This window comes from Polistes fuscatus, unplaced genomic scaffold (genome assembly GCF_010416935.1).
Source record: "Polistes fuscatus isolate 324 unplaced genomic scaffold, CU_Pfus_HIC Scaffold7, whole genome shotgun sequence".
In the NCBI taxonomy this organism is placed as follows: Eukaryota; Metazoa; Arthropoda; class Insecta; order Hymenoptera; family Vespidae; genus Polistes; species Polistes fuscatus.
The window spans coordinates 7,280,943-7,293,017 of NW_025113151.1; the positions used below are offsets into that span (position 1 = coordinate 7,280,943).

Sequence of the window (12,075 nt, forward strand, 5' to 3'; positions counted from 1 at the left end):
AGATTAAAAGTCTATATGGTTAATCATTCCTAATTTTAATAGATTCATACATTTAATAATAAAATTTACTATGAATATCATTTAAATTTATATAAAATAATTATTGACAAATATATTAGCCTAGAATCTATTAGAATTCTTCCATATGGTTTAAATATTTGGAAATTAAAGTAACCAATAAGCATGCAAAAATATACTAATAGTTACCTACTTACTGGTTGTTACCACTTCGGTTAAAAAGGTTAGTTTCGGTAGATTTCGGACAGTCTCGTATTATTTCGGGAAATCTCGGGTTGTCTCGAGTTTTCGTACTACGAAGACCCGTGGAAGTGACGACTGTCGGTCGAAGAAGAGTGCCACCAAAATGTTGTCCAGACTTGCTCTTCGTAATGGTAATTGATATTTATATTTAAAATGTAATTTAATGTATTAAAAATACAACAATACTAAACATATTCTTGACATCCAAGCGATACATTATATCATATTTGTTAACATCATCATAGGTTGGACATATAGTTACCGTTTATTTTATTCTTATTATATAATAATAGATTTTTTAATTTTATTCATATTTGAATAACTTTAACTTAAATTAATCGATTCTATTGTAACTGAAATTACATGTATTTTTTAAATCTGTACTTCCACTAGCAACCAATGGATTTATTCATGGTAGTTATAAATCATTGATTGATATTTATTTTACAATGATAGACTTTAAAACTAATATATTTGGATATGATTTTTAGCTCAAATGTTACCAATAGCTGTTCGTGGCGTACAGACAGTTACTACTTCAAATGGTCCTCGACCTACACGTCTAGTAGATCCAACTCCTGTCAGATTTGGATTTATTCCTGACTCATGGTTTACTTTCTTTTATCCAAAAACTGGAGTTACAGGTAAATAACTTTTCATTGCATTCCATTATTGATAAAAGTACTGGTTATTTATTTTTTTATTTTTTTCTATTTTCAGGACCTTATATATTTGGTACAAGCGTAGCAACATATTTACTTTCTAAAGAAATCTATGTTCTGGAGCATGAATTTCATAATGCTGTTTCATTTGCGATTATATGGATATTTATAGTAAAAAAATTTGGTCCTAGTCTATCCAAATATCTCGAAAAAGAACAAAATAAAGAAATTGAAGAATTTGAGGATCAAAGAACAGAAGGAATTAAAAAAGCAGAAGATAATATAAACCAAACCAAGGATGCTATATGGAGAGCAGAAGGGCAAAGTCTTCTCATGGAAGCCAAGAGAGAGAATATCAAAATACAGTTGGAGGCTATATATAGAGAACGTCTTGCTCATGTTTATAAAGAGGTAGATCATTTTTATTTTTGCTATAGTATAAAAATATATTTAAATATAGTTTATACGTTATTAATTCGATAGAATACAGAGATAACGCTTCATATAAATTAACTGCTTGAGTCTCGGGGATCTTCAAAAAAATTGTGTCTACAAATGCCAAGTGTGATCGTGTTGCTGGAGACTGAAACAGTTGATATTTATTTCTAATATTAATTTCTTTAGGTAAAGAAACGTTTGGACTACAATGCTCAAATACAGATAGTAGAACGAAGAATAGCTCAAAAACATATGGTGCAATGGATTATAAACAATGTGTTAAAAGCAATAACACCAGAACAAGAAAAAGCAACACTTCAACAGTGCATTAAAGATCTTGAAGCACTTTCTGCAAAAGCATAAGAGATTAATATGAATTAAATCCCTAATGCGTATCTATTAGAAAAAATAGAAGGATTAGTATAACTCATTCTAAAGTAAATCATGAGTATACTACTAAAGAGTAAAAAATAATACTTATTAAGTAAGAAGCATTATTATTAAATTTTGATGACCCAATAAAATCTTCAATACTGTTTGATGAATCGTCTCTTCAGCAAAATTTCTCTTTTCATGTGTCATTTTATTCCTTGCCTCCTAATCTATAATTAGGCGATAAAATATCAATGCATAATCTTATTAATTTTATGTATTGTTGTGGTATATGTACAAAATATCGATTGCCAAATGAAAGAAAGTAACAAGTAGAAGTAGTTTCATTAAAATATGAGATTTAAATAGATTGTCAGAATTAAAATAATTGCAGATTTAAAAATATTTAAAATATGGTAAAGATTTTGTATACAATCATATACGAAAATCTCGTGAACCTTAAAATATCGATTTAATAATAATTTCTAGGATTGTATAACCAAAAAAAAGGTTGTTATCGCTGTTTCACTACGGTCCAATCAGAACAAAAGAATTATTTTTTCTCGATCCTCCAATCCTCTTTTAATAAGACGTTCTATATTTTCATAGACACAACCATTCTATATACGAATGCTTTATGGATGTACTTTTAAAGATGATTGCACCAACTGCGATATATCGGAATTGTAAATGAAACCAGCATAAACCACGAGCGAGTTGCGAGAATTTGCGAGTATGTATTTTAGTACTTTTCAGTACTAATATGTAATTGCCATCAGTTGTAATAATTACGGTAAAAAAAGTATGCAGTTCTAGTTTACCGATTTGTTTATTTTTTAAATCGCTTTTTAAATGCAAGTGTTAATCTAATGGATTAAAATAAAAACATTAGAAATCAAAGATTTGTTAATTAAATTTTAAAGAGTATTTTTATTGGTAGAAATAATAGTAAAAACGCCATAGCACATAGGTGTGTATATGCGTACAAATGGCTTGGCTGTCAGATATTACAGATAAAGTAGAGGACCTATTGAATAAAATAGATAAAAATAGTGCAACTGTTTTGAACAGTGATTATTGGAAGCGGTAAATATTAACGTTATTTTTGTAATGAAGTGCTCTGTATATACACTTAACAAACTAGATATTAATTTGAGGCATTACCAAATATATTTTTTATAAGAACTATGTATTTATGTCCATTTCAGCTACGATAATAGTATTATTACCAAATCTTCCTTGGAAAATTCAAAACAGTTTACGCACGAAGATAATTTTTTCGAATATTTAAATACATCATCCAAAAGTGTGACAAACACAGCAATTGAATCTGAATTGTCATCACCAATATCTTCGTTATTAATGGATCAGTCTACAAATAATGTAGATCCCAGGTTGCAATTGTCCACTCAAAGTAACGAATCAAATCCAGAAAGCGCATCTACTTCTGTAAATACAATTGATGCTGAAAATTATAATTTTGAAAATGATCTACAAATTAGAAATATGCATTTAAGAAATCAAATGCATAGATATCAAGATAATGCTTTCCATTCGCAAATGCTACAAAGAACTGCAGATAATGGTAATTACATATAATTATTAATTATTTATTATAATTTCTATTTTTGTTATGGTATATTGTGAAAACTTATTATTTTTTTTTTTATTTTCTTCAATTTATATCTAGATCATACTTTGGAAGTTGTCGAGCCAAAATATTCATACGATTCCAAATTACAATTATTAGAAACGGATGAATTAATGATTTCATCTGACTCTTTATTAAAATCTTCATCTGAAACTTTAACAGATCATCAGAAACAAATTGTAGTGTTAAACAATAAGTTGCAATCTTTAAGAACTACAAATGTCCAAATGTTAAAGGAGATGACAGATTTACAAACTGCTCTTAGTAGAAGTAGATTAGAATTACTTTCAACTAGATCTGAATTAGAACAACATAAAGCAAGAGCTTTTAGAATATTACAAGACAAAGAGAAACTAATAGCAGAGTTAAGGCGAAGTGAATTTACAGGCATAGATGATGCTACACTTGTGGAATTGAAACAATTGAGGTAATAACTATAACTAAACTATATCTCTTAATAATTCCTTAACAAAAAATCTATCCAAAATTTATTTTCTTTCTTCAATAAACATGTACATAATATTATAGGCAAGAGCGTGATCTCCTCAAAGAAGAAAATCAGCAGACTCATGAACAATTAAGAACGGTACGCGATGAATTAAGCGTTAGCGACCTTACTTTAGAAAAAATGAGACAAAGATATAATGAAGTAAATTTAAAATTTCAAGAAAGTCTTGCGAGTGAAAGACAAAAAAGACAAGACGCGGAAGAAATTGCAAGATTACACTCAGAGGTAATACATACAATTGAAGATTTTTCGATCGAAGAAAAATAAAAATTAATAAAATAATTTATTTTTAAATAATCTTTATACGAAAGATATATAATTTATTTTAGGAGATAAGGTCATTGAAAGATGAAATAATTAATCAACAAAATAATTATACTATACAAATACAAAAACAAGATGCAGAAATATCGAGACTCCGTTTGCAAGTGTCCGCAACGTCTACACCGAATAGCGAAGTAGAATCTAGATTGGCAGCTCTTACACAAACTTTAGTTCTGAAACAACAAGCATTAGAGAATATAACTACAGAACGTAATGCATTGCGTCTTCAGTTTGAAAAGCTAGAAGTAAGTTAAGTAGAATATAAAATGAATATTTATTTAAATTATAATAATTTATTTTGCTTCTAGCACGAGTTCAGAACTATTATAAGAAATTCCAATAGAAATGTAGCATACAGTAATACAAATGATAATGATGACGTAAAAACCCAAGTTCCTATGTTTTTAATGGAAACACCATTCGATACTGGTGTCACCAGACGAGTGAAAAGAGCTTATTCTTCATTAGATGCTATTAGTATTCGTACGGGAGTTTTTTTGAGACGATACCCCCTTGCAAGAATATTGGTTTTAATTTATATGGTCAGAGTATATTATAGTCAATTTTATTCTAATCAATTAAAATCTGTTATTGCACATAAATATTTATTAATTACTTTTTACATTTTTTTAGGCATTACTTCAATTCTGGGTTCTTGTGGTACTCTTTTCGCAATCGCCAGAAGTACATTGATGTTAATTAACGCACTGGAAATTGTTGTTATTTTTATATAGATATTTATCAGAAAAGTTTATCGATGATAGAATTAATTTTGTAGGCTACACTTTTATAAATCGTTCTCTTCATTTTTTTTGTAATATTTAAGAAGGTATGATTTAAATAGATGGGCTGTCTTGAAATCTATTTAAACTTTTGACTCGCTTAGACTTTTAATTCCAAATATTACGATATGAAATAAATTATAAAAATGTTGAAACTTTCCCTAAAGTGAGAATGTTTAAAATCTAATAAACCTTATTAATTACATAAATTACGTAATGATGGAATTCTGGTAAAATATCACCTTTTTAGTAAGCCAAAGTCCCTTATTAGAGATATGAACTTGTGTGGTGGGAAATATTTTTAAATAACAATTATAATTATATATGTAGAAATATTATTGCATAGATTTTGATATTATCCCAGATCTTATGAAATTAAAATTTCTGTTTGATACTGAACTAGCAAAATAGGCAAAAGTTATAAAAATGTAATTTTCTATATATATTATATATATATCTTTGACCATATTATTTAAATGATTGATATGTTGAATGCTATTGGTAGGAATATTAGCGCTCCTATTGGCAACAGAGAAAAATAATTTTGACTGGACTGAAGTAATTTCAATGGTTGGCAAAACTGTAACAAAATTTGCTACAATATCAGAACGTAGTTTATCTTCGGTTAGGGCATAAAAATTCCGAATTTTCACGTAATAAGGAAACTGGCATCGATTGTTCTTTGTGGTGATCGGTCAAACGAAATATAGTAGAATAAAAGATTTAGTAATACTTATGTAGAAATAAAAAAAGAAAGTATGGTTTCGGTGATGCAGCCATTCATGGTGAGTTGACGAGATTAAACTTAGAAATTTGCACCGGTTTTGCTTTTGATTTTGGTATTCTTTAAATCGTATATAAGTATAGTTAATGATAGTGAATTAAAAATATAATTTTCTTATTTTATACTTAGGATGTTGAAAGTTCAAGGAGTTACATCGATGAGCTGTATTCGCCGGATCCTCATAAATGTTTACAAGCAATTATGTGAGTGAGCGCGAGACTTAACCTCTAATTCCGATTATGTAGAGATATTATTTTTAAAATATACATACCCCTCCCAACGTTAGTCAGAAGTCATGAATTGGTAGTAAATTATATAAATAATTTATATAAAATTTTATTATTTAAATAAATCGTAAATATTGCACTTTAAATTCATTTTAAATGAACTGCTATTATTGTGATTAAAATGAATTTGACGTATTTGTTTTATACATGCCTAACTATCCATGAGATACTTTTTTATAAATACATATAATCTTGTGTATATTTAGAAGTTGTATTAACATTGAATTATTTGTTTTAGATGCCTTAAAAATTCTGTAATTGGAAGCAATAGACAAAAAGGTTCAGTAATAGCACAAGGTGTAGTGCCTCGATTGTTACAATTACTTGGTAATTCATCTGGTCCACTTGCAGAGCGTATACAATTAGAGTCGGCTGTAACATTAGGTTCTTTGGCTAAGGGTACTGACCAACATGTCCTAGCTCTTATTGAACTTGGTGTGGTACCATTACTTCTTCAAGTTTTGCTTTCTATGTCTATTTCTGATCTTAATGCAGAAGGAAAAGGAAAACTTTTAGATTCCTTAAATGAAGCATGTTTGCGTTGTTTGCGTACAGTGTTCCAACACACTTCAGCACCTGTTCATTCTATATACCAGGATCCTGCTTTGGTGCCACGTTTGTTATCGTTAGCAAGTAGATCTGTTACTTGTCAAGTCTGTGTAGCAACTATTTTGACAACAGCATGTAAGGTATGAATAAACGATACGTCTGGCTTTTAATTTTTCTATAAATAAAATAGAAATGATTTATTTGATATTATTAGACTGCAGAGGAACAAAATGCCCTTTCCAAAGGAGGAGCGGTTGAAACATTAGCGATGCAACTCGATTCGCCATTAGCCGATGTACAATTACCTGCGTTGGCTTGTCTTGCAAATATGTGCTATCAAAATCATATGGTATCTGCTATGGTTGCTGCAGCAACAACAAGTAATACTCTTAGGGGTAAACTTGTGCCCGTAGCATTAGGACAATTGATGGGACGTGAAAGAAGCTCGTTAGTCCAACTGGAAGCTGCAAGATGTATAGCATACATGCATAGGGCTGGTGCATTGTCGTCTACGGACCCGAGAGTCTTATATCGTGCTTTACCTTGTCTTGTGAGACTTTGTCATAGAGATCGACCACCAAGAGAGAGAATAGCTGCAGCAGAAACTTTAGCATATCTTACAGAAGTTGATACAGATTTGCAACGTCTAGCTTCTATTAGTAATCATCTCATTCCAACATTAGCCGAGTTATTAAGACCACATTCACAGGTAGAGTTGATATATTTTCTTAATATAAATTAATATTAAATTATCCATAAATTCAATTTTTTTTATTGAATCTTTTTATAGGTTCAAGATGCGACATTAACGCAAGATATGCGCCAAGCAGCATTTAGAGCTTTCGCTTCTCTTGGTGCTAATGACGAAGGAATTCGAAAACGCATCATTGAAACAGAAAGTTTAATGGAACAAGTTGTTTCTGGTTTACAAGATCCTGGAGGTCCTCGAGTTCGTTTAGCTGCAGTTAGATGTTTACATTCTCTTTCTAGAAGCGTGCAACAGCTTCGCACAACGTTTCAAGATCATGCTGTGTGGAGGCCCCTCATGCAATTGCTTCATGGTGCAGATAAAGGGTTGGAAGGTATCATATTATTGTTGGTAATGGTATATAAATATACAATAAATTTAATTTATTGATCCAATATGATTTTGTTATCATTTCTTCATAGGTAGAACAGAGAGCGAAGATGATTTATTGACTGTTGCTTCAAGTACTTTGTGTAATTTATTATTAGAATTCAGTCCAAGTAAAGAACCAATTCTTGAATCTGGTGGAGTAGAACTATTATGTTCTCTTACTAAACGACCCGATCCAGCATTACGACTAAACGGAATTTGGGCTTTAATGAATGTTGCTTTTCAAGCGGAACAACGGGTCAAGTCACAAATATTATCTTGCTTAGGCACTGACCAAATCTTTCGTCTTTTGGCTGACCCAGAATTAGCGGTTTTAATGAAGACACTTGGTTTGCTACGAAATTTGCTTTCTACAAAAGCACATATAGATCGTATAATGGGTGAACATGCTGCTCATTTTATGCAAGCAGTTATATTAGTATTAGAAGATCCAGAACATCCAGCAGATGTGAAGGAACAAGCTCTCTGTATTTTGGCAAATGTAGCTGACGGTGATCGCGCCAGAGATCACATTATGGCTAATGAAGATGTTTTAAAGAAGTTAATGGATTATATGGTAAATGTTAGTCATTTTTGTAGATATTAAGGAATTACTAATAAGTATTAAGCACAATTAACTATTAATATTGTTAAATTGTATGCTATATGTAAAATATTTCATTATTATTGTAGATGCACAGCAATGTAAAGCTACAAGTTGCAGCAATCTTTTGCGTGTGCAATTTAGTATGGAGAGAAGAACCTGGAGCAGCACAACGCCAAGCACGTTTAAAAGAGTTAGGCCTTTATCGTATCCTTCAACAATTACGTCACACAAAAGATTCTCAATTATTTGATAAGTATGTTGTTATATATTTTTTATTTTTTCTTCTATATTATAAGTTACTACACGCGTATATTAAGAACATAAAACATTAATATATGATAGAGTTTTAACATTTATTATCATCTTCATTTCAGAGTAAAAACTGCCATGGCACAATTCTACGATGCATGAACATTAATCATGTTAATGACGAAGGTTAGATTTTGAATTTGTGAATTATTAATTTGAATGATATTATTTGATGTAGAATTAATACTGTGATCCTGTGCTTTTGTTAATACATAAGCATTTTAAAGCTACTGAAATAAGGTGAAAATAATACTTGTAAGCCTGAGCTTGTAGCTTATTTACACTATATTTATTTAATTTAAAGAAAAAAAATTATCTTAGAAAATGAACATATACCCCACGAACATAGAAAGTGAGAGAGGGAGGGGTATGGAATGTTGCTTGGTACCTTTTGAGTACTTCACAAGTGAAGGTCTGTAATCCAAATTCTCGATTACAATAAGAAAAATCAAACATTTAGAAAGATTACGAATACAAGAGAATATGAGAGTGCTTATATACATTCGATGTTTCAATGCATCTTCTGGCAAATTGTACTATAACCTTTATATAGTAATCTCATAATACATTTTATTATCGTGAGAACAAAATTTCTTTCATATATTTTAAATAAATATTTGACAGGTAGACCTTAATAACTATTTGGAACTTGTATCTTTGGTAGAGAACTTGTATGAAAAATTTATGAAATGGAAATATATCTCTTTATCATGGTTATGTTTAAACCACATTCTTAAAATATTAAATTTAATTATATTTTTCATTATTTTTTAAATAGCTTAAATGCAGGTATAGGTTTATGCAATCACTTGATGTTGATTAACAGATGAATATTTTATCAACACTCGGTATGCATAATGAAAAATAAAGCATCATTCTTTGTCCCGTTTATCAAATGCAACTAATCATCGTTTCGTGACAATACTATATCGATGTCATACAAGTTATACGGGTGCATTTCCATCACTACCTAGGCTTTCCATCGGATTATTCGCTAGTGGGTCAAGTTCTGCAAATAAATCTAACCATGAATTACCTTTGCTCTTTTTAACCTTATCTTTTTTCTGCAAACAATATACATACATTATTAATCAAATGTGATGTGTGCAAGCACTTGGTATGTGGAACATTTGATATATATCTCAGGTATCTTAACATAAACAAATTTACCTTATCATCTGCATTTGTAAGTTGCATATCTTTTTGTCCAACGCCAAGCGTTGCATCACCTAAACTTTGTTTTAATATATTTGGTGGCAAGAATGTATCATTTAATATAGCATCCCACTCATTAGAGTTACTTTCATCTTTGTCATTTATAATATCATTTAAAAGTGCAGCATTCTCCGAAGTCAACAATTGTAGCGGTTGAGAATTCTGGTTGCTCTGATTTTCCGATAATGTAGAAGACAAGTCTGTTAAATTAAAACCTGTATCACATATATCAAATACATTCATTGCCAAATCAAGTTCTGACAAACTTTTATCTATATCTAAATGAGTTTTCATGTTTATTTTGTCTAGTTTTTGTTTGCTCTCATCTAGAGATTTATTTATTTCAAGATTCAAGTCTCCAAAAAATTGATTTAGTTCTCTGTCATGTTCGGTATTAGAATGTTCTACTACCCCATTCTTGGTTGAATTTGGATTAATATTTAAATCCTTCAACTCCAAGTTATCTTTTGGATCAGATTCGATATCTAAGAGTTTCTCATTTGGTTTATCTGTACATTCTGTAGCTGGTTTTACCTCTTCAGCTTCTTCGACATTGTCATGATACTCTGATTCAAAAAATAATAATCTGAAAAGAAAAAAAGAGATGAATACTTTATCTTATATTATGAATAATTTCATTTTTCGTTTCTAACTTACTTATCTTTGTTATCAGGATCGTCATCCCCGCCAGTTTCCTGTGCCAATTTAGAGGAGGTTTCTGCAAGTTCTCTTACAACCATAAAGTCGTATCTTTGATAGCCTTTGAAGCTATTCGCGATTGTAGAATAAGCTTGTGCAGATTTTTTAGTAAAATTAAGCAAAGTACTTTGATATAAAACTAAGGCATGGCTAAACATATTACATCTGGCTGCAGCTAACAAATCTACTTTTTGTAGGCAGTCCAAAGCCAAGTTATCGAATAATTGTTTTCCTCTATATTTATATTATAGTTCATATTATTTCTCAAAACAAATATTATTAATTACAGATACAAAATACTTACTGCCTGACACGTGTTTGAACCTTTCGAAATCTCTCCAATTGTTTAGAGGTATCTGGATCCAGTTCCTGAGAAATATTTTTCATCCACGATAATGCAGCGCGATATTCTGTTCGTGCCTTTTCCATGGACTGAACATTTTGCAATGTATCTTCGATAGCTCTTTGCCTAAATGTTTCAACCTCTTGATACAGCCTTCCCAATGGTACTCTTAAAGCAAGCCTTTGTTGTCCGGAATAAGACAAAGATTTTCCAACAGCTAACATCATTTTGCCAGCTCTCGTTTTATCTTGTTTACCAGCTTCTTTTAAAAAACGACCCATAGCATTTTCTTCTTGTGCAAGATCTAGAAAGCAGAGACATACCGTTGTTACAAATATTATTGTTTTAGTTTTCTTTGGATAATTAAAATATGAATCTTTTTCCAGAATAACACTTACTGCATAATCTTTCTTGATACTTATCAATAACTCTTTGCAAATAGGAACAGGATTCTTGAATGCTACGAAATAATTCAAGTTTGGCATCCAATTCCGCATCCGAAGCGACTATACAGTCATCTTCTTTTTTTCCTAGTTTACGAGATAAGGCTTGTTTTGTTACCCAATATTGATGTTGCATCTTAATTATGGGAGAGTCATTTTGTGCATTTGATTTTTGTATCCACCGATCAAACGAATTTCCCGATATTCCTGAATTGTTTCTGTCGCTTTTAACATAAACAAATTGTTCATTTTTATCTAATGTTATAGAAAGTAAATTCGATTAAAATAGAAAAGTATTTCTGCTAATAGTTTTATTCGTTTACTGATACAGATCTAATCATCAAACAAGAGGAAATGAAAATAAAACGATTGTAGGATATTTTCTGTTCATTTATAAATATTATTCGATTAAAACTTACTACGTATTCATGACGATTTTCGTTCATTCGTTTTGTATTGATTGTTATAATGAAAAACAATACATTCGATCAAAGTATTAATGTATTTACAAGTTTAATATTAGTTTGACGTTTCAAGCGTATGTCACGTTACTGACGTTTCACAAACATGGCTACGTTAGCGTGAGTAATAAAAGGCTTATATACATGTAAACGACATTTCATATATCAAAAATTCGAGAAATTTAATTTTTTATTACACGCGTTTGTTATTATACGAAAGATATAGATATCAAGATTGTGATAAAATATAAGACGAAATTATG

The 12,075-nt window shown here is 30.3% G+C and overlaps 4 protein-coding genes across 10 annotated transcripts; 3 read left to right on the forward strand and 1 right to left on the reverse strand.

The window, feature by feature from the left end:
* Nucleotides 1-229: 229 nt before the first annotated feature.
* Nucleotides 230-1,923, forward strand: LOC122524381 (ATP synthase subunit b, mitochondrial). 2 transcript variants are annotated; one of them, XM_043646616.1, is made up of 5 exons: nt 230-392; nt 655-675; nt 753-905; nt 982-1,334; nt 1,548-1,923. In XM_043646616.1, the coding sequence occupies exons 1-5, from the start codon at nt 365-367 to the stop codon at nt 1,722-1,724; spliced, it is 732 nt and encodes a 243-aa protein (XP_043502551.1). In that variant the 5' UTR covers nt 230-364; the 3' UTR covers nt 1,725-1,923. The 2 variants fall into 2 exon arrangements, with proteins under 2 accessions (XP_043502551.1, XP_043502552.1); XM_043646617.1 differs by lacking the exon at nt 655-675 and having other exon boundaries at nt 233-392.
* Nucleotides 1,924-2,369: 446 nt separating this feature from the next.
* LOC122524378 (golgin-84) lies at nt 2,370-5,207 on the forward strand. 3 transcript variants are annotated; one of them, XM_043646609.1, is made up of 7 exons: nt 2,374-2,466; nt 2,674-2,819; nt 2,942-3,318; nt 3,424-3,811; nt 3,913-4,117; nt 4,222-4,461; nt 4,525-5,207. In XM_043646609.1, the coding sequence occupies exons 2-7, from the start codon at nt 2,722-2,724 to the stop codon at nt 4,948-4,950; spliced, it is 1,734 nt and encodes a 577-aa protein (XP_043502544.1). In that variant the 5' UTR covers nt 2,374-2,466; nt 2,674-2,721; the 3' UTR covers nt 4,951-5,207. The 3 variants fall into 3 exon arrangements, with proteins under 3 accessions (XP_043502546.1, XP_043502544.1, XP_043502545.1); XM_043646610.1 differs by having other exon boundaries at nt 2,400-2,819; nt 4,525-4,758; nt 4,850-5,207; XM_043646611.1 differs by lacking the exon at nt 2,674-2,819 and having other exon boundaries at nt 2,370-2,466.
* A 318-nt stretch (nt 5,208-5,525) lies between these two features.
* LOC122524376 (armadillo repeat-containing protein 8-like) lies at nt 5,526-10,835 on the forward strand. 4 transcript variants are annotated; one of them, XM_043646601.1, is made up of 9 exons: nt 5,526-5,783; nt 5,912-5,985; nt 6,308-6,758; nt 6,833-7,327; nt 7,409-7,700; nt 7,789-8,312; nt 8,429-8,595; nt 8,717-8,777; nt 10,540-10,835. In XM_043646601.1, exons 1-8 carry the CDS (start codon nt 5,757-5,759, stop codon nt 8,751-8,753), a joined length of 2,067 nt encoding a protein of 688 aa, XP_043502536.1. In that variant the 5' UTR covers nt 5,526-5,756; the 3' UTR covers nt 8,754-8,777; nt 10,540-10,835. The 4 variants fall into 4 exon arrangements, with proteins under 4 accessions (XP_043502536.1, XP_043502539.1, XP_043502537.1 ...); XM_043646604.1 differs by lacking the exon at nt 10,540-10,835 and having other exon boundaries at nt 6,308-6,504; nt 6,625-6,758; nt 8,717-9,376; XM_043646602.1 differs by lacking the exon at nt 10,540-10,835 and having other exon boundaries at nt 6,308-6,468; nt 6,565-6,758; nt 8,717-9,376.
* LOC122524379 (islet cell autoantigen 1-like protein) lies at nt 8,922-11,975 on the reverse strand. Its single transcript, XM_043646612.1, has 6 exons — nt 11,771-11,975; nt 11,307-11,575; nt 10,870-11,212; nt 10,524-10,799; nt 9,822-10,452; nt 8,922-9,715 (listed from the first exon to the last, which is right to left on the reverse strand). The coding sequence occupies exons 1-6, from the start codon at nt 11,779-11,781 to the stop codon at nt 9,596-9,598; spliced, it is 1,650 nt and encodes a 549-aa protein (XP_043502547.1). The 5' UTR covers nt 11,782-11,975; the 3' UTR covers nt 8,922-9,595.
* Between the last annotated feature and the right edge of the window lie 100 nt (nt 11,976-12,075).

Bases quoted from the DNA above. Each gene is read 5' to 3' on its own strand.
- LOC122524381 (XM_043646616.1), top strand. From the start codon at position 365: ATGTTGTCCAGACTTGCTCTTCGTAATG. The intron at 676-752 runs GTAGTTATAAAT...TATGATTTTTAG, and splicing joins AACCAATGGATTTATTCATG to CTCAAATGTTACCAATAGCT. The intron at 906-981 runs GTAAATAACTTT...TTCTATTTTCAG, and splicing joins TCCAAAAACTGGAGTTACAG to GACCTTATATATTTGGTACA.
- LOC122524378 (XM_043646609.1), top strand. From the start codon at position 2,722: ATGGCTTGGCTGTCAGATATTACAGATAAAGTAGAGGACCTATTGAAT. The intron at 2,820-2,941 runs GTAAATATTAAC...TGTCCATTTCAG, and splicing joins AACAGTGATTATTGGAAGCG to CTACGATAATAGTATTATTA. The intron at 3,319-3,423 runs GTAATTACATAT...ATTTATATCTAG, and splicing joins ACAAAGAACTGCAGATAATG to ATCATACTTTGGAAGTTGTC.
- LOC122524376 (XM_043646601.1), top strand. From the start codon at position 5,757: ATGGTTTCGGTGATGCAGCCATTCATG. The intron at 7,701-7,788 runs GTATCATATTAT...ATTTCTTCATAG, and splicing joins TGCAGATAAAGGGTTGGAAG to GTAGAACAGAGAGCGAAGAT. The intron at 8,596-8,716 runs GTATGTTGTTAT...TCTTCATTTCAG, and splicing joins GATTCTCAATTATTTGATAA to AGTAAAAACTGCCATGGCAC.
- LOC122524379 (XM_043646612.1), bottom strand. The intron at 10,453-10,523 runs GTAAGTTAGAAA...TTTTCTTTTCAG, and splicing joins GATCCTGATAACAAAGATAA to ATTATTATTTTTTGAATCAG. The intron at 9,716-9,821 runs GTAAATTTGTTT...TATTGTTTGCAG, and splicing joins TTACAAATGCAGATGATAAG to AAAAAAGATAAGGTTAAAAA.